Source organism: Diceros bicornis, chromosome 19 (genome assembly GCF_020826845.1).
Source record: "Diceros bicornis minor isolate mBicDic1 chromosome 19, mDicBic1.mat.cur, whole genome shotgun sequence".
Classification (NCBI taxonomy): domain Eukaryota; kingdom Metazoa; phylum Chordata; class Mammalia; order Perissodactyla; family Rhinocerotidae; genus Diceros; species Diceros bicornis.
The window spans coordinates 26,508,199-26,532,515 of record NC_080758.1 but is presented as its reverse complement, the minus strand read 5'-3'; the positions used below and the strand labels follow the sequence as shown (position 1 = coordinate 26,532,515).

General features: G+C 49.8%; 1 protein-coding gene across 1 annotated transcript; it reads right to left on the bottom strand.

Annotated features, from left to right (window-relative positions):
* Positions 1-1,183: 1,183 nt before the first annotated feature.
* Positions 1,184-12,001, bottom strand: BPIFA3 (BPI fold containing family A member 3). The gene is made up of 7 exons (XM_058562133.1): positions 11,878-12,001; positions 6,284-6,434; positions 4,296-4,487; positions 3,495-3,644; positions 2,249-2,333; positions 1,745-1,808; positions 1,184-1,218 (listed from the first exon to the last, which is right to left on the bottom strand). Exons 1-7 carry the CDS (start codon positions 11,999-12,001, stop codon positions 1,184-1,186), a joined length of 801 nt encoding a protein of 266 aa, XP_058418116.1.
* Between the last annotated feature and the right edge of the window lie 12,316 nt (positions 12,002-24,317).

Here is a 24,317-nt window from a genome sequence, read left to right as displayed (position 1 = left end):
TTCGTTCTGCTGTTTTTGAGCTTGACATAAACGGGAGATGCAATGTGCTCCTTTGTGTCGGGCTGCACGATGCGCATGAGTTCCATCGTGTGGTTGTGTGTAGTCGGAGGTCATTTTCATTACGATCGAGCATTCCACTGGGTGACTATCCCACAAGATATTTACCCTCTCTATTTAGCCACTCTTTTAATGGGCATTTAGGGAGTTGTTACTTTGGGCCTATTATGACCACTGCTGCTATAAGCAATCCTGTACACGTCTTATTGTGCCCACGCACACGTATTCCTGTTGAGCACATGCCTGGGAGGGGAATTGCTGGGTCAGAGAGCAGCATACGCTGCACTTTTGTAGATGTTACCACCCGGTTTTATAAAGCGGTCGTACGACTCACCTCCCACCAGCAGTGTGAGGGCTCCTGCCTCTCCGCACCCTGTGAGATTTCTATTCCTACTTTGCAGATGAGGAAGAGCAAAAGGGAAACTGGCTTGTCGCAAACACAGCTAGTGAGTTATAAGACCAGGGTTCATCCACCGTTTAGCCTCAGATATTTGCGGAGTTCACATGCTATGCCAGCCCTGCACTGGGGTGGCGGGTCATCGGCCTCCCTGATGCACATGGTCCGTACTCTCATGGAACTGCTCTTTGGGCTGGACTGAATTTGAACTCAGATCCGTTCAGTGTCAACGTTTATGTTTCTCCACTCCATCACCCTTTCTCTACACTCCCTAGAGCCCAGCAAAGTGCTTGGCGCATAGGAGGTGCTCGATAAGTGTAGGCGGACTGAATGAGGGTATGGGCAATCTCAACAGGACCTTTCCTGCGTTGATGAGCAAACTCATAGATGGGCTTCTGGCTGCAAATTACAGGAAAAGAAAGAGTATGTTCTCACATATTTCTGGGCTGATGAGCAAACCCAGGTATGTTTAGCCTCAGAATGGACCTTCGTCAAGTTTGACTTCTGGAACCCAAACCTCAGGGCCCGGGCTGAGGGACCTCTGTGCCCTTCAGAGCTAGAATTTATTATGGAAGAGGACAGGATGTCCACAGGGCCTGTGGCAAAGGTTTTTGGGGCAGTGGAAGCCCCACTCTGAGGGAGACCTAAGGTCCCCAGACGTGGAATCTCCTGGTCATCCCTGGGTAGCTGGAGGACACTCGAGTCTGGTGTGTGGAAGGCTGGCTGGATTCACAGTTGGTTGGGTTCATGAGAAGCAGCCTGTTCTGCAAGGAGAAGAGGCGGTGTCAGTTACCAGTGTGTCTGCCCCTCCATATCCCAGGTCCACGCTGAAGGGGACTCATCCATCCATGCCCACCAAGGGCCAGTGCCAGGAGTGTTCGTGTTAGAACACTTTCCAAGTGACATCTCGTTATGCGCTCTTATGTCTTCCATTCACTAGACTGTGAGCCCCGTGAGGGCAGGGACCATATCTGTTTATCTGCAACTCAAGAGGGGTAGTCTCAGTTTGGGGTGGGGCCAGTGATCCCTAAAGGATTGAGTGGAAACCTTGGGAGAAGCCACAATCTCTGGTAACCGGTAGGTTTGGGTGACTCGGTGGGGCACAGCCTGGTTGATAGCAACACCTCTGCTGTCCCAGCTTTCTCAAGGGACAGTAATGACCATCATCATATGGTCACCTCTAAGTGTCCTCAGAGCACCTGCAGACAGCCCTCAGCAGGCCTTACTGGGAGCTCTTCTAGCCATTTGCCAACTCTGAGTCCTCCTCCCCGGACAGACGCAGACACTCACCCATGAGGCTTTTCAGCAGTTTCACATCCAGCTGCCTGAGGACTTCACCAATCAGAGGACACACCTGGGCCACCAGCACAGAGAGAAGGATCAGACCAGGGACTAGGAAAAGAAAACTAGAGAAAACTAGAAAACTAGGCCTGTGGCTGGAAGCTTAGCCTCCACTGGATTTCCACAAGAAATCATGGCAAGAACCGTTGTATTGAATGCCAACCGCATGCCATGCACAGAACTTTCATGCTTTGTCTCTGAATCCACGTGACAGCTCTGTGAGATAGGGACCATAATGGTTCCCATGCTACAGATAGGGAAACTGAGGCTCGGCGAGGCTAAGTCACTTGCCCAAGGACACCCAGCCAGTAGATGGCAAAACTGAAATTTTTAATTGAGATCTTTCAGGTTCTGAAACCCAGGGTTTGAAACTCTTTGCTGAGCTGCCAATCTATATGCCCCAACCCTCAGATTCAAGGATGCCCAAGGTGAAAATATTTTTCTCAGGCGTACCTGACTTTCTACCAGGTGTGGGATAACCTTTTCCAAGTTCTCTCTGAGGTTGCGGAGAAAATGTTTCATCTTTGGTGGGCTATCTCTAGGAAGAGAGGCAGATGTACAGAATGGACAGATAAATTCAGGCAGTACCAACACCAGGTGCTAAGTGTTGAGTACACCTCACACAGTCATTGAATCCTCAGCCAGCCCTGTCACCATCAGCCATCATCAAAGGGACAACTCAGAGAGATGATGTGACTTGTCTCAGGTCACACAGGTAGTACGTGCTGATTAGATTAGAACCAGGTCAGCAGAGCTCCAGGGTCCACAGTCTTCCCCCTGCACTGTCCTCTCCATGAACGTCTGGCATGATCCAGGCATTCAGTGAATGTCTGATAAATAAATGAATGGACATCCTCTAAAGACTAGTTGCTTTCAGCCTTCTGGAATTACAGAGAGAAATCTGACACAAATCTTGCCCTCGAGGGACGCAGCCTATTGAGGTTGGCAGACTTGGCCAGCCGGGGTATAGGTCTTGTTCACTACTGTATCCCTAGCATCAAGCACACCATGCCTGGCACATAGCAGGTTCTCAGTAAATATCTGTTGAATGAATGAGTGATGAGGAGGAGCTTTAGAGAAGAAGGGAGGGGTATTCCAGGCAAAGGATCAGCATGTGCAAAGGCCGGATGAGGTGAAAATGCATGGCGTGTTGATGGAGGGGTGGGTCCTTCCAAGAGACTAGTGGGCAAAGGGCTGCAGATAAGGGCAGGGGAGAGGACAGCAGGGCCTTGAGTGACATTCAGCTGTTTGCTGTTCATCCAGAGGGCACTGGAGAACCATTGGAGGGTTTGGAGCAGCGGCGGGGACAAGACCAGATTTCTGTGCTAGAAAGTTACTTCTGCTGCAGGGAGAGAACAGACTGAAGGAGGTGAGGTCCGAGTCAGGGGAAGCCGGAGGAGGCTCCCGCAATTGTCCAGGATGTGCCGGGTGCAGCGGCTGTGGGGACAGAGAGAGAGGGAGCAAGTGGGGGCTGCCAGGAGGTCATTGATGGGAGCCGGTGAAGAGGGGCTGGAGGGAATGAGGCTGAAGAGTCCGGCTTCTGGGAGGGCGGCAGGCCCGTTACTGGGATGGGGACTCGGGGGGGAGGAGCAGATCCCCGGCAAAGGGTGAGATCCGTTTTGGGCTCATCCGGGAGGTGGTGGAGACCATGGCCGCAGCTAGGGCCGGTCACCCTGGGGAAGGCCAGCTGGGACCTTACTCAGTCAGGATTGTGGTGCGGACGCTGCCGGGCTGCACGCGGCAATTGCCTATCACCAGATCCCTCCGGCCGAACTCGTCTTTCTCCAGCCAGAACTCCACAGCGAGGTGCACGCGCGCATGCGCCGTTATGATCTTGTTATTGAGGGGCCTGGGGACGAGAGAGACCAGGTGGAGGGGAAAGGGCTGGAGACGGAGGAGGAGAAGGAGGTGGAAACAGCCAAGGGGAAGAGTGGTTCTTTCGACAAACCAGCCCAGTGGGCCCCTGGTTGCCTGCATGTTAAACCCTGCGGTCAGTGATTAAGGAGAAAACTGCTGCGAGCCAGAGCAGCTTCTGAAGTCCTTTACATAGACCAGATTAGGGGCCTTTGGAAATTCAGAAATTGAGAGTTAATCTTATTTTTAAAACCTTCACCGTTTAGCTGCAGCCTTTCCTTGGGTGCAGTGGATGTTAAAGGATAGTTTGAACAGGAGGAGGGAAGAGTGTTGAGATAATTAGAGTTTCTCTCTTTTTCTTAAATCAGTGTAGTGAAGTCACATAACTTTAAATGAACAAGTGACCTGCCTCCACTGACCAGTGATCGCCATCCACATGTCAGCTGAAGAAACCAAGGCTCAGAGATGTGAAGTGACTTGCCCAAGATCACACAGCGAGTGAGTTCAGAAACCAGGATTGGAAACCAGGTTGGAGTCAGAAAGATCTGGGTTTCCAGGTTGCCAAATTCCCCTCCCCGCCCCCCCAGCTCCCAGGTCCCGGTTAGGAGGAACAGCACCCCTCAGACCCTACTTCTGTACAACTCACAGTCTCAGGTCAGCCTCGAATTCAACGGAGATGTTTGCGGAGAACCACTCCTTACGGAAAGACATCCGGATCTCGCCATAGTCCAGCTGAACATTGGTGACGTTGGCGCTGCACAAGGAAAGAGCAGAGACCCCGCGAGAGTGAGGGACCTCACACGTCAAGGCCTCGGGTTGACACACAAGGCCAGCCCGTCTAAAAAAGGGCCTGGCAGTGGGACTTGGAGTCAGATCCTTTCACAGATGCTCCAAGGGCAGGAGCCCCCTGCAGGAGCCCGGGCTGCACACTGTCCCAGAGAGCCCTGACAGATCCACATGGCTGATTGTCTAACCCACAGCCCACCGTAGACCCAGACCCCAGGCCTGTTCTCAGACCAAGCCTCCCCTCTACTAGATGGCCCTATCGCCCAGATGCCCAGTCCCAGACCCCAGGAGCCGTCTGTGACCTCGCCAGCCCTCACTTCCACATGCAACCCATTAGCGAATCACGTTGGCTCTGCTTGCAAAATAGATCCTGAATTTGGCCACTTCTCCCCACCTCTGGTCCAGGTCACCATCACTTCTTGCCCAGAGATGCTCTAGTTTCTGGGCTCCTTGCCACAAACTTGGCATCTCTACAAACTATTCTCCATGTGGCAGCCAGAGGGGCCCTAACACTCCCTGTCACTCAACATTCTCCACTCGTTTCTCACTGCTCCTGGAATAAAATCCAAACACCACAACATAGCCCTTAAGACCTGCAGGTCTGGCCCCACCTGCCTCCGCAGCCCCATTCCCCTACCACCCTCCCCCTTCTCACCCAGCCACACAGGACTTTTTCTCTTCCTCAAACACACCAATATCCTTCCTACCTCAGGGCCTTTGCACTCACCACTCCCCATATCCTCCATGTCACTTGCTTCCTTCTCTTCATTCAAGTTTCTACTTAAGGGTTACCCCTTTAGAAAAGTCCTCCTGATCAGCCCTCTCACCCTCTCTCACCCCTTACCTTGCTAAATTTGTCTTCAATATATCCCTCCATCTGAAATTAGTTATTTACTTTCATGACCTCTCTCACTAACTAGGATATAAGATCCAAAAAAGCCGTGACCCTGTGCTTATTTACAGCTGTATTCCCAGTACCCAACCCAGATCCTAGTATGCAGTAGGCACTCAATGAATGATTGTAACAATTGTTCAAGGAATGAATGAAGGGCAGTGGTTGTGGCCACATACATCGAGGAAACCCCTGCTGGTGAGCACTGGCGCTCATGACAGTAGAGACAGTGAGGGATGTGAATCAGAGAGGCGGGAGCTCAAGGGCACAGCAGGCTGGAGTGACGGGGTTGCAGTTGAGCAGCTGCGAGAGTGGGAAGCTGAGGGAAAAGGGAGGTGAGCAGGACAGGCCCAGCTCTGCGAGGTTAATGTAGCGACCAGTGGCGGTGCATCCACTGTGTGCAGCAGAGAAAGCTCCCAACGACTCCTGGGGGCAGGGACGGCTAGTACGCCCATTTCACTGATGAAGACTCGAGGCTGAAGCTCAGGGAGCTCGGATGGCTTGCCCAGAGTCACACAGCTGTCAAGCAAAAGAGTGGGGTTCAAATGTCTGATTCTACTTCTGGGTTCCTTGGCACCTCAAATGTTTATCCAGGCTGTGCTCTGGGGGCCCATATTATGGATGAGGCCAGAGTGGTCCAGCAATTTCCCCAAGGTTGACAGCAGAGCCAGGATTTAAATGCAGAAACTGTTACTCCCAAGCCTTCACTTTTAATCATCCTGATACGCCACCTCTCCAAATGCCCCCTTGTATTGGGCCTCTGCTCCCCTTGTATTGAGCCTCTGCTCCCCTTGTATTGGGCCTCTGCTCCTCTTGTATTGGGCCTCACGCCTCCTCCTTCTAATCTCCCTGTGCCTTCCCTATTCACAGGCTTGGCACCCCCATCCCCTCGGCTCTGCTCTCTGATGCAGAGCTTTATAGAGTCTCCTGGCCAGGGGTGGGGTTCAGGGTCTCACCTGCCTTCCTGGTGCTGCTGGAGGCCCATGCTGCCAATCAACCAGCCCACCACCCCTGGGGCCATCTGGCCCGAGGCATTCAGACTGTCTAGGAGGCGGATGTTCTGGATTCGGCCCTCTGCGTTGTGCTTCATGAGGCCCTGGGCAATAACTGGAAATGGACAAGGCACGGGTGACATGGCACAATGTCATGGACAAGGTGGGGGGTTTGGAGTCAGGAGGCCTAGATGGCAGGCTGGTGCTCCCACTTCTTGCTGGGTGATTGGCACATGTCATTCCACCACCCCCAACCCCAGGACCCACATTCTTCATTTGTGGAATTGTGCTTTGCAGAGTTGATGTGACACACCTGCAGAGGGGCTGGCAGGAGATGTTGTGGTTGAAAGTTCCCCCAGTGCCGTGTCCCTGAATCTAGGACACAGAGCCTAACATCCAGGATGTAGAGCACGACCAATGTTGAAGAGAGAAATAGGTGGGCAAATCAGGAGAGAACAAACGTCAATCCTCCCACGCCGTGCATGGAATAAACTGCAGGACTGAGTGGGGATACCAGCATAAAAGAATGAATCCCAAAAGGAAGGTAATTTTAAAAGCTGTGGACACACTTCAGTCCTGCCTCTCTTGGCTCTGACTCCTTGCCCAGGCTGCAGGCCCAGCTCCGACAAACCTCGGAGCTCCCCACTGGGCACGTGTATCTCACTGACTTGACCCTCCTATGGTCAGGTCCCACACTGAGAGCTATGGTTTACTGCAGAGACTCATCCCCTTCCCCCAGGGCCAGCTCCCAGACCCCCTTTCAGCACCTATGTCAAGACAACAAGAAAGTGTGTCTGGAGCCACAGATCTGGGTTCAATTCCAAGTTTTGTCACCAACCCAAGTCTTGATTTCCTCGTCTGGATAATAGGGGCAGTGATAATACCCATCTCATAGGATTCTTGTGAGGAATATTGAGACCATTCATGCAAAGAATATTTATTGAGCATCTACTGAGTGTTAGGCCCTGTGTTGGGCCTAAAGACACAGATCCATTTTCTGTCTAGTAGGAGAGACATGTATTAACCAAATAGTTTCAAGGATAGAGTGAACCTGTAGGTATGCCTAGAACTCTCAATAGGTCTTGGTTAATGATGATAGTAGAATGTGGGAATTTGTGAGCAGCAGACACTAGTAGTTGCTAATGCAGTATCCTTCCATCCATCCACCCGCCTATCCATCTATCCAATATCAATCCGTCAATCCATCCATCCACCCACCCTCCCATCCATCCATCCACCCACCCATCCTCACATCCATCCTCCGCCTATCCATCTATCCAATATCCATCCATCCATCCACTCTCCCACTCATCCATCCACTCTCCCACTCATCCATCCACCCACCCACCCATCCTCACATCCATCCTCCATTTACCCATCTATCCAATATCCATCCATCAATCCATCCATCCATCCACCCTCCCATCCATCCATCCACCTGTCCATCCTCACATCCATCCTCCGCCTATCCATCTATCCAATATCCATCCATCAATCCATCCATCCATCCACTCTCCCACTCATCCATCCACCCGTCCATCCATCCTCACATCCATCCTCCATTTACCCATCTATCCAATATCCATCCATCAATCCATCCATCCATCCACCCTCCCATCCATCCATCCACCCGTCCATCCATCCTCACATGCATCCTCCATCTATCCATCTGTCTAATATCCATTCATCCTCCCGTCCATTCTCCCATCCACCCACTTTCCAATGCATCCTTCCTATCATTCCATCCATCCTATCATTCCCATCTTAACCCTGTTTTGACTCAGGCACTCTCTCCAATTCCTGGTCCAGATGAGGCTGTTGATTATCTGAGCCATTATTGCACAGTGGCTCTTTCAGGTTTAAAGTAGGCATGTGACCCAAGTTGGCCCTATCAGCCTAAACAGAAGATCTTATGTTTCATGTTCAAGGGGAAGGTGTCTTTCTCTTTCTCCTGCTGGAAAAGAGCAAGACAGCCTGTAGCTCCAGTGGCCACTGGCCACCATCTTCCTACCACAGTGGGGACCAGCAGCCTTAGGATGAAACCAAGATGACAGCAGAGCTTAAAAATGGACAAAATCCAGGGGCCGGCCCGGTGGCGCAAGCGGTTGGGTGTGTGCTCTGCTGCAGCGGCCCGGGGTTTGCTGGTTCGGATCCCGGGCGCACACCGACGCACTGCTCGTCGAGCCATGCTGTGGCGGCATCCCATATAAAGTGGAGGAAGATGGGTACGGATGCTAGCCCAGGGCCAGTCTTCCTCAGCAAAAAGAGGAGGATTCGCAACAGATGTTAGCTCAGGGCCGATCTTCCTCACAAAAAAAAAAAAAGGACAAAATCCAGTTCTGGATGGCAGCTTTGAGCTGCTGATTGAACCCAACCTGGAGCTTGTCCTACCTATGACTTTCAGTTACATGAAATAACTCTTTATAGTTGAAGCCAGGTTGAGTTGGCTTTTCTGTCACTTGCAGCTAAGCACCCTAACTGATATGTGAGAGGTGCTTGTAGCGATAAACATATCCACAGTTGGAAAAGCACTTTGTACATACTTTCCTTCATTTAAGTCTCAAAATCAGCACCATGAAATAGCATTCCAACTGCACCCATTGTACAGATGAGGATACCAAGGCCCACAACTACACATGAATAGATTTGATAACCTAAATGAAATGGATACATTTATGACAAACCAAAAAATGCCAAGTTGTGATGAGGGAAAATGGGAAACATAGATAATCTAAAACCATTAAGAAATAGAAATAGCAAGATCTCCTTCTCAAAAAGCTTTTCATCTAGATGGTTTTATGGAAGAGTTTTACCAAACTTTTATGAAGAAATAATTGTGAAAGAAAATAGAAAAATAAGAGGATGCCACATTCATTTTATGAGGCTAGTACAACTTGCCCAGCCTCAAAGACAGTACAAGGAAAGAGAATTACACAGCAATTTTATGTATGAAAAATGTGCTAAAATCCTAAATAAATCATTAGCTAACAAATCTAATAGCTAATAGTATATTATAAAAATATCATATTATCCTATAAATATCATATTTTAGTATGATACATTATCAATACATTATAAAAATAGTACATTATAAATATATCATTATAGTATATTATAAAAATATCGTATTTATTCCAGAAATGCTAGGATGGGTTCAACATCAGAAAATCTGTTAATACGATTTATCACATGAATAGATTAGAGGAAAAAATTGATTAATTTTTAGATGTAGAAAAAATATTTGTTAAAGGCCAATACTGATTTATGATTAAGCAAAATTCAGAACACTAGGAATATAAGGGGACTTCCTTAACATGATAAAAGCTATATTCCAAAAGCCTACAGGAAATATCATACTTAGTGGAGAATTCTAGATACATTCCCATTCCTCTAGGAGCCTTAGCTATACTGGAAGATAAGAAAAGGGCACAAAAAGTAAAAGGTTTAGAAGAGAAGAGAGAAAACTGTCACTATTTGCAGATGACATAACTCTTTAGGTGGAATATCCAACAGATTAATAAGACAAACTATTAGAACTAATAAGAGGTCAGTAAGACTTTTGGATAGCAGATTAATTTTCAAAAATCAACAGCTTTCCTCTCATCTATACCAACTAGAAAATATAACAGAAAATTAGGTAATATTTACTGTAGCAACAAAAACTATAAATTCTCTAGAAATCACTTTAACAAACCACACTCAAGACATTTATAGGGTTTTAAAATTCTGTTAAGTGATATAAGGTAAAAATCGGAATAAATTGAAAGATACACTAAGTTTGTGATTGTGTGACTTAACATTACAAAAATGTTAATTCTCTCTAAACTAACAAACAAATTCAATGTAACCCCAATCAAATTTCCCGATGATTTTTTTCTTTTTTAAGGAACTCAACACATTCCAAAATTCCTTCGGAAGAAGGAAGGTCTATCAGACAAAACAGCATTTTGCAAAGATGTAGTATTTAAAATACTATGTTATTTGTGTAGAAACAGTTACAGAGACAGATTACAGAGCTCAGAAGGGAATCCACGTGTTTGGAAACTTGATCAGGTAGTAGATGGGCTGAGAAAATGGACTCATTATGTGGAGAGAAGGGAAGCTGGACCTCTAACTCATATACGTAAACGTACATAAAGATGGCCTCCGGGTGGATTAAAATCCTCAATGTGAAAGGTAAACTATAAAGCTATTAGAAAGAACAAAGTAGAATGTGTCTGGGATAAGGACAAGGGCTTAGGACTCATCAAACACAAACCACAAGATGAAATTGTGATGAGTTTGAAAATATTCTTGTTCAACAAAGGACCTGCAAATGATGTTAATAGATGACATTTTGGGAGAAATGTTAACAACGCTTAGACCTGACAAGCGACTAATGTCAAAAATAAATTAACATTTCCTTAAATCAAGGAGGATAAAAGAAAAAAACAGGAAAGCAAATAGAAAAATGGACAAAAGATAAGAACAGAGAATTCAAAGAAATCAAAATGGTTAACAAAATTATGATAAGATGCTCAAACTTCCCGCTAATCAGATAAAGTCAAGTTAAAACTTGAGGAAGAGGAAGAGACAGCAGGATGCACTCTCTCTCTCTGTGTACACACAAAGGAAAGGCCACATGAGGACACAGTGGGAAGGTGGCCATCTACAAGCCAGGAAGAGAGGCTTCATCAGAAACCAACCCTGTGGGCACCTCGATCTTGGACTTCCAGCTTCTAGAACTGTTAGAAAATAAGTGTCATCGTTTTAGCCACCTGGTCTGTGGTATCTTGTTATGGCAGCCTGAGTAGACTGATACAGATGGATACTCCCCAGTTTTGGGAAACGTGGAGAGACGGGTATGATTGTTTATTACTGGAGCCAGTGTAGACCGCCACAGCCATTCTAGAGAGCAATCTGGCAGTCTTTAGTTAAACTGAGTTAGCACCCGCCCTAGGGCCCAGCCACCCCCTTTCCCGGTATATCCCAGAGAAATTCTCCCTCAGATCCTAACAGAGACACGTGCAAGGATGCTCATCTCGGTGTGGTTTAGAATAGTGGGGAATCATAGACACTCAAGAGTCCGTCCCGAGGGGAACGGCCAAGCAGCGGTGAGATGGATGAATCTCATGGACCTCTCTGCACATGTCGAAAGCCACAGAGGTCAACAGCACGGTGTCCAGTGAAAACAGGAAAAAACAATGAGATCTATAGGGCAATACCATTTATGGAAATCAAAACACCGCATGTTTCACAAGGATGTGGGCAAACTTAAACACATATACTAAACACACTGCCAGGGGAGAGGGGAAGGGGAGCCAGGATAACAGGGAAACAGGAAAATATATAAAATAAAACATGCGAGGGGCCTTGTGGTGATTCGTGAAGATGATGTGCTGTGAATTGGCATATGATCAGCTCAACCTCAATTCTCTGTGCTTGAGGTGAGGTCTAAGGAAAAAGGAAGAAAAGAGGGTAAGTGACTGACCCAAGGTCACCCAGCAAGTCAGGGGTGGGGCCCAGCGATGCTTCCCCTCCCTCCCTGTGACAGCGGGCAGAGCTCGGGCTCGGCTTACTTCTCGCCAGGGTAGATTTGCTGTCCGTCTGGGCGTTGGCCGGGCCGGGCCAGGGCTGCTCGTGCAGGGCCAAGGGCAAGGCCAGCAAGCTGAGGAGGACCAGGAGCCTCCAGAGTGGATGCATCTTGGGTTCTGGGACCTGCAGGTGTCAAGAAGGGTCAGATGGGACCCAGGCGGATGGTTGCGGGGGTGGCCACCCGGATGGATAGACTCATGGTTTTCTGTGGGAAGATGGCACCAGAGTTAGCCCCCAGCATGCTGGGGGGAGGTGTCGTGATGGGCTCTGGCAGCTGCCCCCGGGGCTTGCTCACATGGCGAGGGCAGCAGGTGGAACTCGGCGGGGAGGCCAGGGCTCCAGAGGGAGGCCTTGTTGCTTGGAGACGCCCAGCAGGACCCACTGTTGGGTCATCCGGCAGGAGTCATCTGCCAGACCCTGTACAGGCTGGATGTTGGCAGCTCTTCAGTGGATGAATAAAGGAATGAATGGATGGGTGAGGATGGCTAATCCCAGGCTCTCCAATGGGACTAGGACTTTCTTAAGGGTAAGATCATCCTCCATGCCTACCACGAAGCTTGCTTGCCAGAAGTTAAGTGCTAGTGAGTGTTTGTTGAGTGACTAAATGACTGAATACATGAATGAGTAAGGTTGGCTGATCTGTGAATGCCCCACCAAATTATCAGTTTCTTGAGGGCAGGCTGTGAGTCTAATTAATCCTCATGTGTCCAGTGCCTTTCATCTTTACCACATGGTAGTTACTAATGAACATATGTTAAATGACACAAATGAATGAATGATTGAATGATTGGATGGATAGATGGATGGCTTGTGGATAAGATTTACAGGAGGGGGACAGAGAGGCTTGAAGCCAAAGCATTAGGTTTACCTCATTGCTCTGGGATTAGGGGTCAGAGAGAATTCAGCTCAAATACCCCTGTCCTCACCACCTCGAGAAATGGCAGCACAGTCCATGCAGTCGCTCCGGCCCCAGCCCTTGGAGTCCTCCTTGACTCCTCTGTCCTCATCTCCCACAACCGTCTGCCAGGAAATCCTGTCAACACTTCCAGACTCTGACCACGTCTAACAACTCCTCCTCAGCCCCCGCCGTCTTGGCCTGAATTATTGCAGGGGTGTCCTACCCGGTTCCTCCCTGGGTTCTGGTCCTCTGCGGCCTCTTCCCTCGCCCACCTACACTCTCTTTTGCACACAGCAGCCTGAGCAGGTGTTTTAATACACAAGTCAAATCCGGACACGCCTCTGCTCAAAACTCCCCAAAGTTTCCATGGCACGCGGAGGAAGAGCCAGACTGTGTGACGCCTCCCAGGCCCCGCAGGTCCCCTGGTGTTCTCTCTGACCTCACCTCCTACCTCTCCGGCCCTCGTCAACTCCCCCGCAGCCACAAAGGTCTGGGGTGGGGTGGGTCTGGGCCCCACAGTTCAGGGGCCATGAGCTCTGAGACAAAGGCCCCTTCCACTCCCAGCACTCTCCCTCTAGGCTGCGGCCATGCACAGGGTCCTTTGCAAATTTCACAGATGCCCTGGGGCCGTCTTGTGCACCGTCACTCTAAGCTTTAGTTCAGGGTGACAGCTTTCCCGGGTCAGGGTCCTCTCTCAGGGTACATGCTCCCCTTGGGGATGTTTGTAGAATATCAATCACTTTGAAATGTACTTTTCTAGTACTCCTGGTCTTGTGTGACCAACTGGGATTTTGTTACTTTTGGTCAAGTTAATTGGAGAAGAGTGGGTGCTGTTGGGAGGAGCAAGCCTATTGTCCTTGGTTCTTTGGAGGTCTGCACTTGGGGGTGGGGGTGTCAGTCCCGCCCCACCACGGGTTGTGGTTCTCAGAGTCACCGAGTCTAAAGAAATAATGCCGTGGAGGGTGTAGACATTCCAAGCCTGGAGCATGACAAGGGAGGAGGAGGGCACAGCTCAGGGAGAGCCCTGGATTTGGAGCCAGCTTGAAGCATAATCATGTGGTGGTTGAGAGCATAGACCTCTGAGTCACACAAACCAGGGTGCCAATCCTGGCTCTCCCTCTTGGCAGACTCAGTTTCCAGTTCTGTAAAAGGAGGACGATAATAGGCCTAGGCCTCTGGACAATACCACACCCTCTCCGTCCCAAGGCCTAGTCCACACTTCCTCCTCCAGGTAGCCTTCCCTGACTGCCCCCAGCCCCTTGGTCTCTTCCCCCTCCTCACTCCTGCAGCACTGACTGCCAAGGCCAGATCCTTGTCTGCCTTGGGAAACTCTGTCTTGTGCCAGGAAGCTCAAGGTGGCACTGGGGTGAGAATCTGGGCTCATCTTGCCAGCTGTGTGGTCCTGGGCAAGCTCCTTCACTTCCTTGAGCCTTCATTTCTTCCTTTGCAAATGAGGAGTATGTCTATCGGGGCTGTAGTGAGGATTAAAGGGAATTGTGCTCAGAAACTATGTTGCTATGATCGCTGCCATCCTCATCCTCATCCTCACCTCTCTGGGCCTCAGCTTTCTCACCTGTAAAACCGGGAAGCTGGCGGAATGAATGACACCAAGTACGAAGAACCCAGAGAAGGTGCCTGGGAAAGGGCAGATCACAGCGTGTCAAGGAGCCACTTCTCTTTTTTTTTTTTTTTGGTGAGGAAGATCGTCCCTGAGCTAACATCTGCCAGTCCTCCTCTTTTTTTTGCTGAGGAAGACTGGCCCTGGGCTAACATCCGTGCCCATCTTCCTCTACTTTATATGGGATGCCGCCACAGCATGGCTTGACAAGTGGTGCGTCAGTGCGCGCCCGGGATCTGAACCGGCGAACCCCGGGCCGCCGCAGCGGAGAGCGCGCACTTAACTGTTTGCGCCACCGGGCTGGCCCCAAGGTGCCACCTCTCTTGAGCATGTTGGCAAATGTGAGCACGGCTGTTTCAGCAGCTCCGGCAGGCACCAACTGAGGGGCTGAATGGCAGTCAAGGCCGTGATGGTCCAGAGCCTGGAGGGAGCTTGTAGACGGCTGATCAGATGGTGGGCTTTGCTTTTGTTCATTCAACAAACAAATAAAGTGGCTAAAGTCATAGAGAGATGACTAAGTGCCAAGCACCATGGGCTCTGGGGGCCAACGGAGAGCAGCCGGGCAGGTTCCTCATCCTCAGGGAGCTCACAAGACCATGGGAAACTGACAGCCTCACCTATCCCTGCCATGAGCATGTGAGCATGCAGCGTGGCCCTGGCCGTGACGGGGAGGTGGGGGTGCTGTGCAGGGGCTCAGTGGAGGGAGCCCTGGCCAGTGGGGAGGAGGAATCAGAGAAGAGGCCTCTCGGAGGTGGAGGTTGAGCTGACATTTAAGGGAAAGGCTACAAGCTAGCTGGGTGTCCGTCCCCGCACTCCCCTGGCTGGTGCTCCCAGAGAGGGCGCTGGAGGAACGGGGGACGCTCCTCTGTAAGCAGCTAGCTCCGAGCATGGTGGTGCTGACATTTATTTGGGGGCCTAATTCACAGTGCTAAGCCTGCTCCGTGCATGATCTCCTTCTGCCCTCATGCTACACGTGAGGGGACGGGGACCCAGGGAAACCCAGCGGCCTGCGCGCGGAGTCCCAGCCAGATGAGCCGAGCTGCCCTCCCAGCAGGCTCTCTTGCCCTCTCCAGAGTGGTGAGCTGCTGTCTCCTTTGGAAGATGGAGCCGTCTGACTACCAAACCTCATCCGTTAGCAACTCCTTTACTATTTCAAAAAAGTTCCCTTACAATAAGCTTCATTATCTTTTGGGGGGCATTTTGAAAATGTGATGAAAGCTTTGGTTTGTCTGTTCAGAAAAAAAAAAAATGTGCCTAGTTCAAAAATGTTGCTCCCAGTAGCAGGATTAACACGGTCCTCCCACGGCGTGCCCACTGACACAGCTGACAGCCCTGCTCTCCTGGGTAATTAAAGCTTTCAAGGAGTGTGACCTGGATAAAAATTTGTTTATGCACTCAACCGTTATCTCCTGCGGGCCCACTATGTGCCGGGCACTGTGCTCGGCTCTAGGCAATAACAGACCCCTGCTTCCAGTAGCTTATTGTCTGGTGAGAGAATCAGAACAAGACAAAATAAACCACACACGAAATAATTACAAATTGTATTAAGGGGGAAAAGCGGGTGAGATTGGGAATAGCAGGGGGCCCACTTAACACCAGGGCTGGGGAAGGTCTCTCGAGAAGGTGACGTTTGAGCTGAGTCCAGGAGGGGAGATAGACTCAGCCCTGGGTGTAGACGGAGGAAGGCGAGCCTGGCAGACGGCACCGCAAGGGCAAAGGCCCTGTGGTGGGAAAGGGCTCAAGTTGGAGGAACAAAGGAAAGCAGGTGGGGCTGGATCTACTGGGTGAGAAGCTGGCACTGGTGTGCCCCAGTAGAGGCCCCCTCACATCCACGGCTCCAGGGAGGGGCTGTCCAACAAGACAGGAGGCAGGAGCCTCCCCTGGCAGGACCGAGGGCCATGCAGGCTTTTGCGCAAGAGCACCCTCCGGTGGCCGTCGGGGCGGTGGCTGCCCCCACTCCACGGGCTCTAAGGCAGCTCAGGTCCCCAGCTGAGGGCGAGGTCCTCGTACTCCAGGGGGCAGCAGAATGGGTGGAAACATAAAATGCAGACCCCTGCGCGAGATTCAGGAGGGTCTCGGGCCGGCCGGTTTAGTCCATTCCTTGAGAATGCTCTTCTTGGGAATGGGATGCCTTGTTCGTTTAGGCATTCATTCATCCCATTCTTTGTAGAAATATGTATTTTTAACAATCATAGAGGACTAGAGACTGGAACTTTAACCCAAAGACAAAATTTCCTTGAAAACGGGCATGGGGTGGGAGGGTGGTGGGGTCCTCTCCTGAATGGAATACGGGGTTTGACAAAGGCTGGTGGTGATGCCTCTTCTGGGTTCTGGGGTGGCCTGGAGAGGGGAAGGGAAAGCGGAAAAGCTGGAGTTTCTGGGGGCACTGCAGTATTGTGGGGGGATGGGTGGTGCTTGTAAAAATGCAGATTCCTGGGCCACCCCTGAACAATGGAGTCAGAGTCTCTGGAGGTGGGACCTGGGAACAAGCTTCTGGGTGATTCTGGTGAGGACCACTTAGCTGAAATAAGAGTGATGATACCAGCTAACATTTTTTGAGTGTGGACGGTGCTCAAGGGGCAGTCTAAGGGTTGCCAATTTCACCTCACTCCGGGGGCCAGGGTAGCATCAGTGCTTCACCGTAATCCCTTATGTAACCCTCCACACAGCCGTTTGAAGTAGGTACTGTCATTATTGGCCTCCCTTTGCATAGGAACAGAGAAGTTGAGTAAAATCCCTAAAGTCACCCAGCTGGGCCAGAGTGAGGCTGAAGCAGGAACCAGGCAGCAAGACTCACAGGAGGGAGATCAGAGGAGCTGTCGCTCATCCTCCATCCACTTCCCCATCCCACACCCACGCTGCTCCCCAACACGATCACACATCCCCCACAGGCGTTGCGAGGAGAAGTAGGAGGAATACAGCAGACTCATATCGAGCCCCGACTCTGCGCCAGGCTCTGCTCCAAGCATCTTTGAGATTAATTTGGTTAATCCTCCCGATAACCCTTGAGGATTGCACTGTTATTGCCTCATTTCGCAGATGCAAAGCCTGAGACACAGAGAGACAGAGTCACTTGCCCAAGGACACACAGCTGGTAAGTGTGGAGCCAGGACTTGAAGCCAGGCTCTCTGGCTCTGTAGGCTCTATCTTGTCTCTGGATGGATTTGCTCACAGCCCTTGTCCTTCATCCCGTGCTCTGTGAGCCTGTATTGCCCAGTGGCATTTCCTCTTGTTTCTACAAATGCCACTGAAGACTCCGTGGGACACACATGGCAAATATCACAGATGTTCAATGAGCTTGAGTTGATCCACCAGGGGGAGTGAGGACTGCAGAGCTCACCGTAAGCATGAACGCTCTGGACCACAAGGGGTTGGGCACCAGACCCTCAAGCCCAGAGTCCTCCCCAGCAGAGGTGTTCTCAGGAGGAAAGGAGGAAGGCAGGTCACTCACAATGACCAGCCGTTCAGAGCCACACCAGCCTCGAAGGTCAGCTGGTGAGGAGGAGGAAGTGTGCTTGAGTTCTTGCCCTTATAACACACTTACGTCTCTGATCGTCAATTTCAAACTTCAACAGCCTGACTTGTCTTCTCTCTCTTGCCACCCTCCCCACCTTACTCAGAAGGGCCCGGGTCTCCTGTCGCTCAGTCTCCTTCTTCTCTCCCAAGTCTTCATCATAAAACCTCAGCAGTTTCTCTGCCACCTGTTTCAGTCTCTTTTCTATTCCCAGCTCCCCATTTCCTTCTTTTACTAATTATCCTCAATAGGAACATCTCAGAATTTTCTCACTTTTTAAAAATTGGAATCTAAGTTTTCATGGTAATACTTAGAACAGAGCGAGGCTGCCCTGCAGTAACAGCAGAGCCCTGAAGCCTCGGAGGCCTAACACAATCAAGTGTGATGCTTCATTCCCACAGTCACCCCATGTTCCATTTTGGAGCCACACCGTCTGGAATGCAGATCTCCACAGTCACCAAGACAGGCCGATGAGGGTTGGCAGATGGGCAGGATGTCAGTGAGGGCCAGGCTGAAAAGCGGCGTGCATCACTTCCTTCACATTCCACTGGCCAGACATTCGGAGCCCCAGTCTCCTCGTCTGCAAAACTCCCCTCTCAGAGGAGTTTGTGGGGATTAAATCAGCTAATGCACGTAAAACATGTGCCTATCACAGTGCCTGACACACAGTCAGGGCTCAAGAAACTTAAGCTGTTACTATCATTCACGCCAACTGTTTCCTGGAATAGCATCTCAAGCAAATTATTTGAGCCTCACTTCATCATTGGAAAGAAAAGGGGGCATAATAGTAGCACATGCAGCATGATTGAGAACACAAAATAGTGTCTACAAGACCCAGCACATGGTAGGTGCTCAAGAAGTGTTCTGTCCTGCGTTAGTTTCAAAGTCTTTCCCGAGGGAATCATTGGTTCCTGTGCAGATCAACCAGGATCCAGGAGTGGGACACAAGAGAGAATCAGTAACAGTGTCAGTCAGGGCTCGATCAGTACAGAACCACCAGGAGTGAGGTATACAATGAGGGATTTATTCTCGGGACCCTTATCCCTCTGACTCACGGAACTGTGGGAGTGGGTCACATGGGCTCAGTTGGACGGTTGTCTTTGCGTCTGCTGCTGGAGCCTGAAGTCAGCAGGGCAGACAGGAAGGGAAGATGGATGTGAAGTGAGGAAGAGCAAAGACAAACTGGAACCTGCATCAGTGTCTCCCCACCTCCAAGCCTCCAAGGTCAAAGATGCAGGGGTGCCGGGGAGGGTTCCTGCTCCTCTGGTGGGCGCGTTGGAGAGCCACAGCACTTGATACGGCAGTGGAGCAGGAGCCAGAGACGGGGTGCTGGTCCAGACCCTGCCACCACTTGGGCATGACCCTGAATGCAAAGTAGCCAAGACCAGTCACAACCCCACAGCCCTCTTGAGCATTGACAGCAACGTGGCACAGAACCCACTGCATGGCATCCTCCTCTTTGCGACTCAGTCGTCTAAGCTATGAAATGGGAGACTTTCACCAGCTGGGTCTTTGTTTCAGAGGAAAACTCTCTCCCCAGGAAGGGCACCATTTTACTGATGCTGGAGCTGACATTTATTATCTCAGTTTCTGTGGTCAGGAGTATAGAAATGGCTTAGCTGGGTGGTTCTGGCTCAGGGTCTCTCATGAGGCTGGAGTCAAGATGTTTTCCAGGGCTGCATTTTCCAAAGGCTTGACTGGGGCTGGAGAATCCACTTCCAAGATGATTCACACCCATGGCTGTTCGCTGGAAGCCCCATGTCCTTGCCACTGGGTGTCTCCATCGGGCTGCTTGAGTGTCCTCCCAACATGGCAGCTGCCCTCCCCCAGAGTAGGTGATCAGAGGCAGAGAAAGAGGAAAGCCACAGAACCTTTTATGACCTAGTCTTAAAAGTCACCCTCCATCACTTCCTGCCATATTCTCTTCACTAAAGTGAATCACTAAATCCACCCCTCACCCAAGGGGAGAAGAATTACCCCCACTTCTTGAAGGAGCATCAAGGAATTTGTGGACATGTTTTAAAACCACTCTACCCGTCTCCATTCCAGATAGTACCCTGGGTATTGCCTTCAATGGCCAAAGGCCCAGGACACGTTTTCCTAAGCAAATGAGGCTCCTGTCCTCAGGTGAATTTTTCAGCCTCCCTGGAAGGTGCAGGCGGCTGCAGTCCAGTGTTTGGGTTTTGTATTGTTGTTGTGATTGTTTAATAACAATTTTCCCTTCCCACTACATTCCAACTAGGTAAAAGCAAAAATACTCTAGTCGAAGAGGAGACGAGGGGCTCAGTTTCAATACCTCTGCCCTCTGTCAGCATCTCCTCCAGCGTCGACAGGTACTTCACCTGGTGTGTGAGCTGACTTTAGACAGCGTGGAATAACCGAATCATGAAGGCGAAATGTTTTTGTTCTCTCTTTAGTTCTTTTTCCTTTCTTCTGATTGCAGCAGGAAGAAAGTCCTGGCAGGGAGCTAGCCTGTCTTTAATACCTTGGCTGGTGCTGCTGTAATCTCTCTTTTGAGAGGCAGAGAACAGAGAGAGACCCTCCAATTCTTCTTCTCACCCCATTATCCAGGAAAACTTAACATTTTTGTTTGTTTCATTCGTGTCTACTTTGTGGTTACCTTCTATTTCTGAAAGTTGATGCTAAGGCTTTTAACTGAAAATTGTCAAGTTTCCTATTATAATAGATTTCTTTAACTAAAAATAGGGAAACAATTTAAAGGAGAATATTAAGTAAATAAAAGTAATGGCAGCTGGTGTGTTGCAGAATCGTGGAGGTTTATGTGAAAAACTGGAATCTAGGAGCTTAGGGACCCTTCCTCCAATGCCTGGCCAGCCTGGCTACTGGGTACCCTGAAGCCAAGACCCCGGGGACCCTAGCCATGCACCAGCACACACACATATGCCCTGTGACTACTAGAGGGAGCTGTTGCATGACAACTCAGTCATCTTGAAGATTAAAACTTATTTAGCAGTAACCCTATTTAAATGCAGGATCTTATTTAATCCTCACAGAGATGAGGCCTCTACGGTCAGAGGTCATACAGCCTGTGAGCAGTGGATCCAGGACTCGAATCTCAGCTCTCAAACTCTAGAACTCAAGTTCTTTGCCAGGGGTCGCACACTCATGAGCCTCCAGCCAGATCTGGCACCTTGTTTTTCATTTTTACTTGAAATTGCTTTAAATGCTGATCATTCTCCAATTGGGTGCTGATCGTAAATGCATCCACCATGTCACCCAGTCCCCATCACACTGTCAGGGAAGAGGGAGAATCCCCCTCCGCCCTTTCCCTTAAGGTTTTTCTGGCTGGCCAAATAATTAACAAGACAGGTTAGCAGGAGAAAATAATACCAAGTTTAATAACATGTATAAATGGGAGAAACCAGGAAACTGAGTTTCTCCACACAATAGCAGTGATTCTCGTCTTAAATACTATCTTCAGCTAAAGACAAAGGAGGATGTTGGCGGTGGTAGTAGTTTGGGATTTCACAGGGGAAGAAGACACTTTACATGAAGAGGGAAATGTAAATGTTTGTCAGACAATGCTTTGCAGGGCCACCTATAGAGAATGTGGCTGGAGAGACAGGAATTACAGTAATCAAGAGTATGTACATTTAAGTCTTCTTCTTCTGTCCTGATAAGAGTTTTCACAGATAAGGTCATCCCCCCCTCTTCCCACTACACAGAGGGAGATAGCTTTACAAATGTAAATATTTGGTATACAGGATTTTGTTAGGAATGGGCTTAGCGAGGACCCTGCCGGTCTGTCTACACCCAGAGTTAAATTCCTTTAGGCAGTTTGGGGGAGGTCAAATGTCTGTCAGAGAAAATAATCAAGGTAAAGAGATATATTTCAGGGTGGCCAATTTTGATCTCCCACAACACCAAGTTGTCTTATGCTACGGAATGCTTGGCTCACAAAGGAAGAGTTGCCAGATTTACCAATAAAAATACGGGACGTCCAGTTAAGTTTGAATATCAGATAAATGACAAATAATATTTGGTGTAAGTATGTCCCAAATATTGCATGGGACATACTTACACTAAAAAATTGTTCATCTTTTATGTGAAACTCAAATTTAACTGGGCTTCCTGTGTTTTATCTGACAACTTTACCCCACGGGCATTTGCGTCTATAACTCCCACCGCTCTGCACTCCATTCCCCCACAGAGGGGAATATTTATTGAGCAGCTCCTCTGTGCTAGTTCTGAGTGGGGCCCAGAGCAATGACGGATCTGCAGCAGCTCCAGGCCGCAGTTCCAGCAGCAGAGTTGCTTGAGCCATGTGATCAGGCTGACTTCATGGTACTAGAAGTATCTGTGATAGATGAAGATGCCATGTGGAATTTCCGACAAACCCCAATAAAGGAGTCACAGGAAGACCGGTAGAGTTCTGGAGCAAGGCCATGCCATCTTCAGCAGAGAACTGTACACTGCGAGAAAAACATGCTCCTGACATGCTCGTGGGCCGTGGTAGAGAAAGGGCACCTGACCACGGGGCACAAGTGACCAGAACTGCCCATCATGCACCAGGCACTGTTATCCACCAACTCATAAGGTCAGCAGGACCGACAGCAACCCATCATCAGGTGGAAGAGGCACATCTGGTTTGGGCTCAAGACGGTCCAGGGAGCATGAGTAACCTGCATGAATAGGTGGTCCAGACCCCCCCATGTCACCTATGTCACCTACTAGTGTTGCACTGACACTACTCCCTCAGTTCACAAGTAAGCCACCTGAGGCGTTCCCCGTAACCAGCTGATGGGGAGGAAAACCCTGAGCTTGGCTCATGAATGGGTCTGCTCGGTACATTGGGATAAGCTGAAGATGCTAGCACTTTCACACAGCCCCGCTCAGGGGTCACCCTGAAAGACAGCAGTGAGAGGAAGTCCTCCCCGCGGGCAAAGCTTCAGGCTGTGCACTCGGTCAACCACTCTGAGAAAAGAGAGAAACGGCCAAATATTTATAGTCTCATGGTCTGAGGCGAACAGCTTAACGGTTTAGTCAGGGACCTGGAAGAAACAAGATTTAAAGATTGGGGCTGCCAAGGCTGGTCTAGTAACTGCCACTGAAGGTCTGACCTGTCAACCACAGGGACCAACACTGAGTTCCTGATACGGTACCATCTGTTCAGGCGACCAGCTGGCTGCTGGACCAGCGGAGGTGCTGGGGATTAGGGCAATTTACAGTGGACAGTAGAGGGAGATCAGGAGGTTAGGAGATGGTGAGTTAAGGCCTCGTGATCAACTGCAACATCAGGGATCCTAGATAGTCTAGTAAGTTTCCATGAATTGTGACTGTATCAGTTCGCTGGGGCCGCCATAACGAAATACTGCGGACTGAGTGGCTTAACAAGAGAAATTTATTTTCTCCCAGTTCTGGAGGCTGGAAGTCCAAGATCAAGGTGCCGGCAGGTTGAGTCCTCTGAGGCCTCTCGCAGATGGCTGCCTTCTTGCTGCCTCCTCACATGGTCATCCCTCTGTGCCCGTGACCCCGAGGTCTCTCTGTGTGCCCTAATCACCTCTTCTTATAGGGACACCAGTCAGATTGGATTAGGGTCCACCTTAACGACCTCATTTTAACTTAATTACTTACCTAAAGGCCCTGTCTCCACTATGGTCACATTCTGAGGTACTGGGGGTCAGGGCTTCAACCTATGAATTTGAGGGGAGCACAAGTCAGTCCGTAGCAATGATCAACCAGAATCCTGGGCCAGCTGTGCCTGGACAGAGTGAATTTACTGTGAAAAGCAAGGTGAACCGAGTAGTGCAAGGGGTGGACTGTAGACACTGGCAGTGCCCCCCCATCCCCTCTACTGGGCACTGACCCCGCTGCTGTCAGCACTGGCCACTAACAGCTCACAGTCCTCCCTCTCTAGAGAATCGCCTTCAACTGACAGGCGCCCTCTCACCCCCTTGAGGGACAGCCCACAGCCGAGATGGACTGACATGAGGCTGAAAAGGCCAGCCCTCGGGCCTTAGGGTGGAGCCATCTGCGGTGTGCTCTTATGCTCCCTTTCCTAACAGGGTCATCAGAGCTGCGGTGGAAACAGCCAGAAGGTACCATCAGGGAACTGAGGAGAGAGTGAATTCATGTGGGCGAGATGCCCATTATTGGAGACAACGGGAAAACTTACGGTATCATACATCCTGCGAAATGAAACACCAAAACTATATGTGCTGATGTGGAAAAGTCTCCAAGACACATTAATGAGGGAGGGGGGAACAAGGTGCAAAATGCAATGTAGTTGATCCTTCTGTGATTATTGTAAAAGGAGAAGGCCTTTCTGGAAGGACAGACCAGGAAGTGTTTACAATGATTAAAACTCCAGGAGTAGAGGGGTCGGGGGTGAAGAGACTGTGTGTCTAAACGTCCCTCAATATCCTTCTGTACT

What these genes read in the sequence shown, in the direction of transcription:
- BPIFA3 (XM_058562133.1), bottom strand. Translation starts at nt 12,001, where the DNA reads ATGCATCCACTCTGGAGGCTCCTGGTCCTCCTCAGCTTGCTGGCCTTG. An exon ending in TTCGAGGCTGACCTGAGACT is followed by an intron (nt 3,645 to 4,295) that starts GTGAGTTGTACA and finishes TCTCGTCCCCAG; the next exon opens with GCCCCTCAATAACAAGATCA. An exon ending in CGCACCACAATCCTGACTGA is followed by an intron (nt 2,334 to 3,494) that starts GTAAGGTCCCAG and finishes CTCTCTTCCTAG; the next exon opens with AGATAGCCCACCAAAGATGA.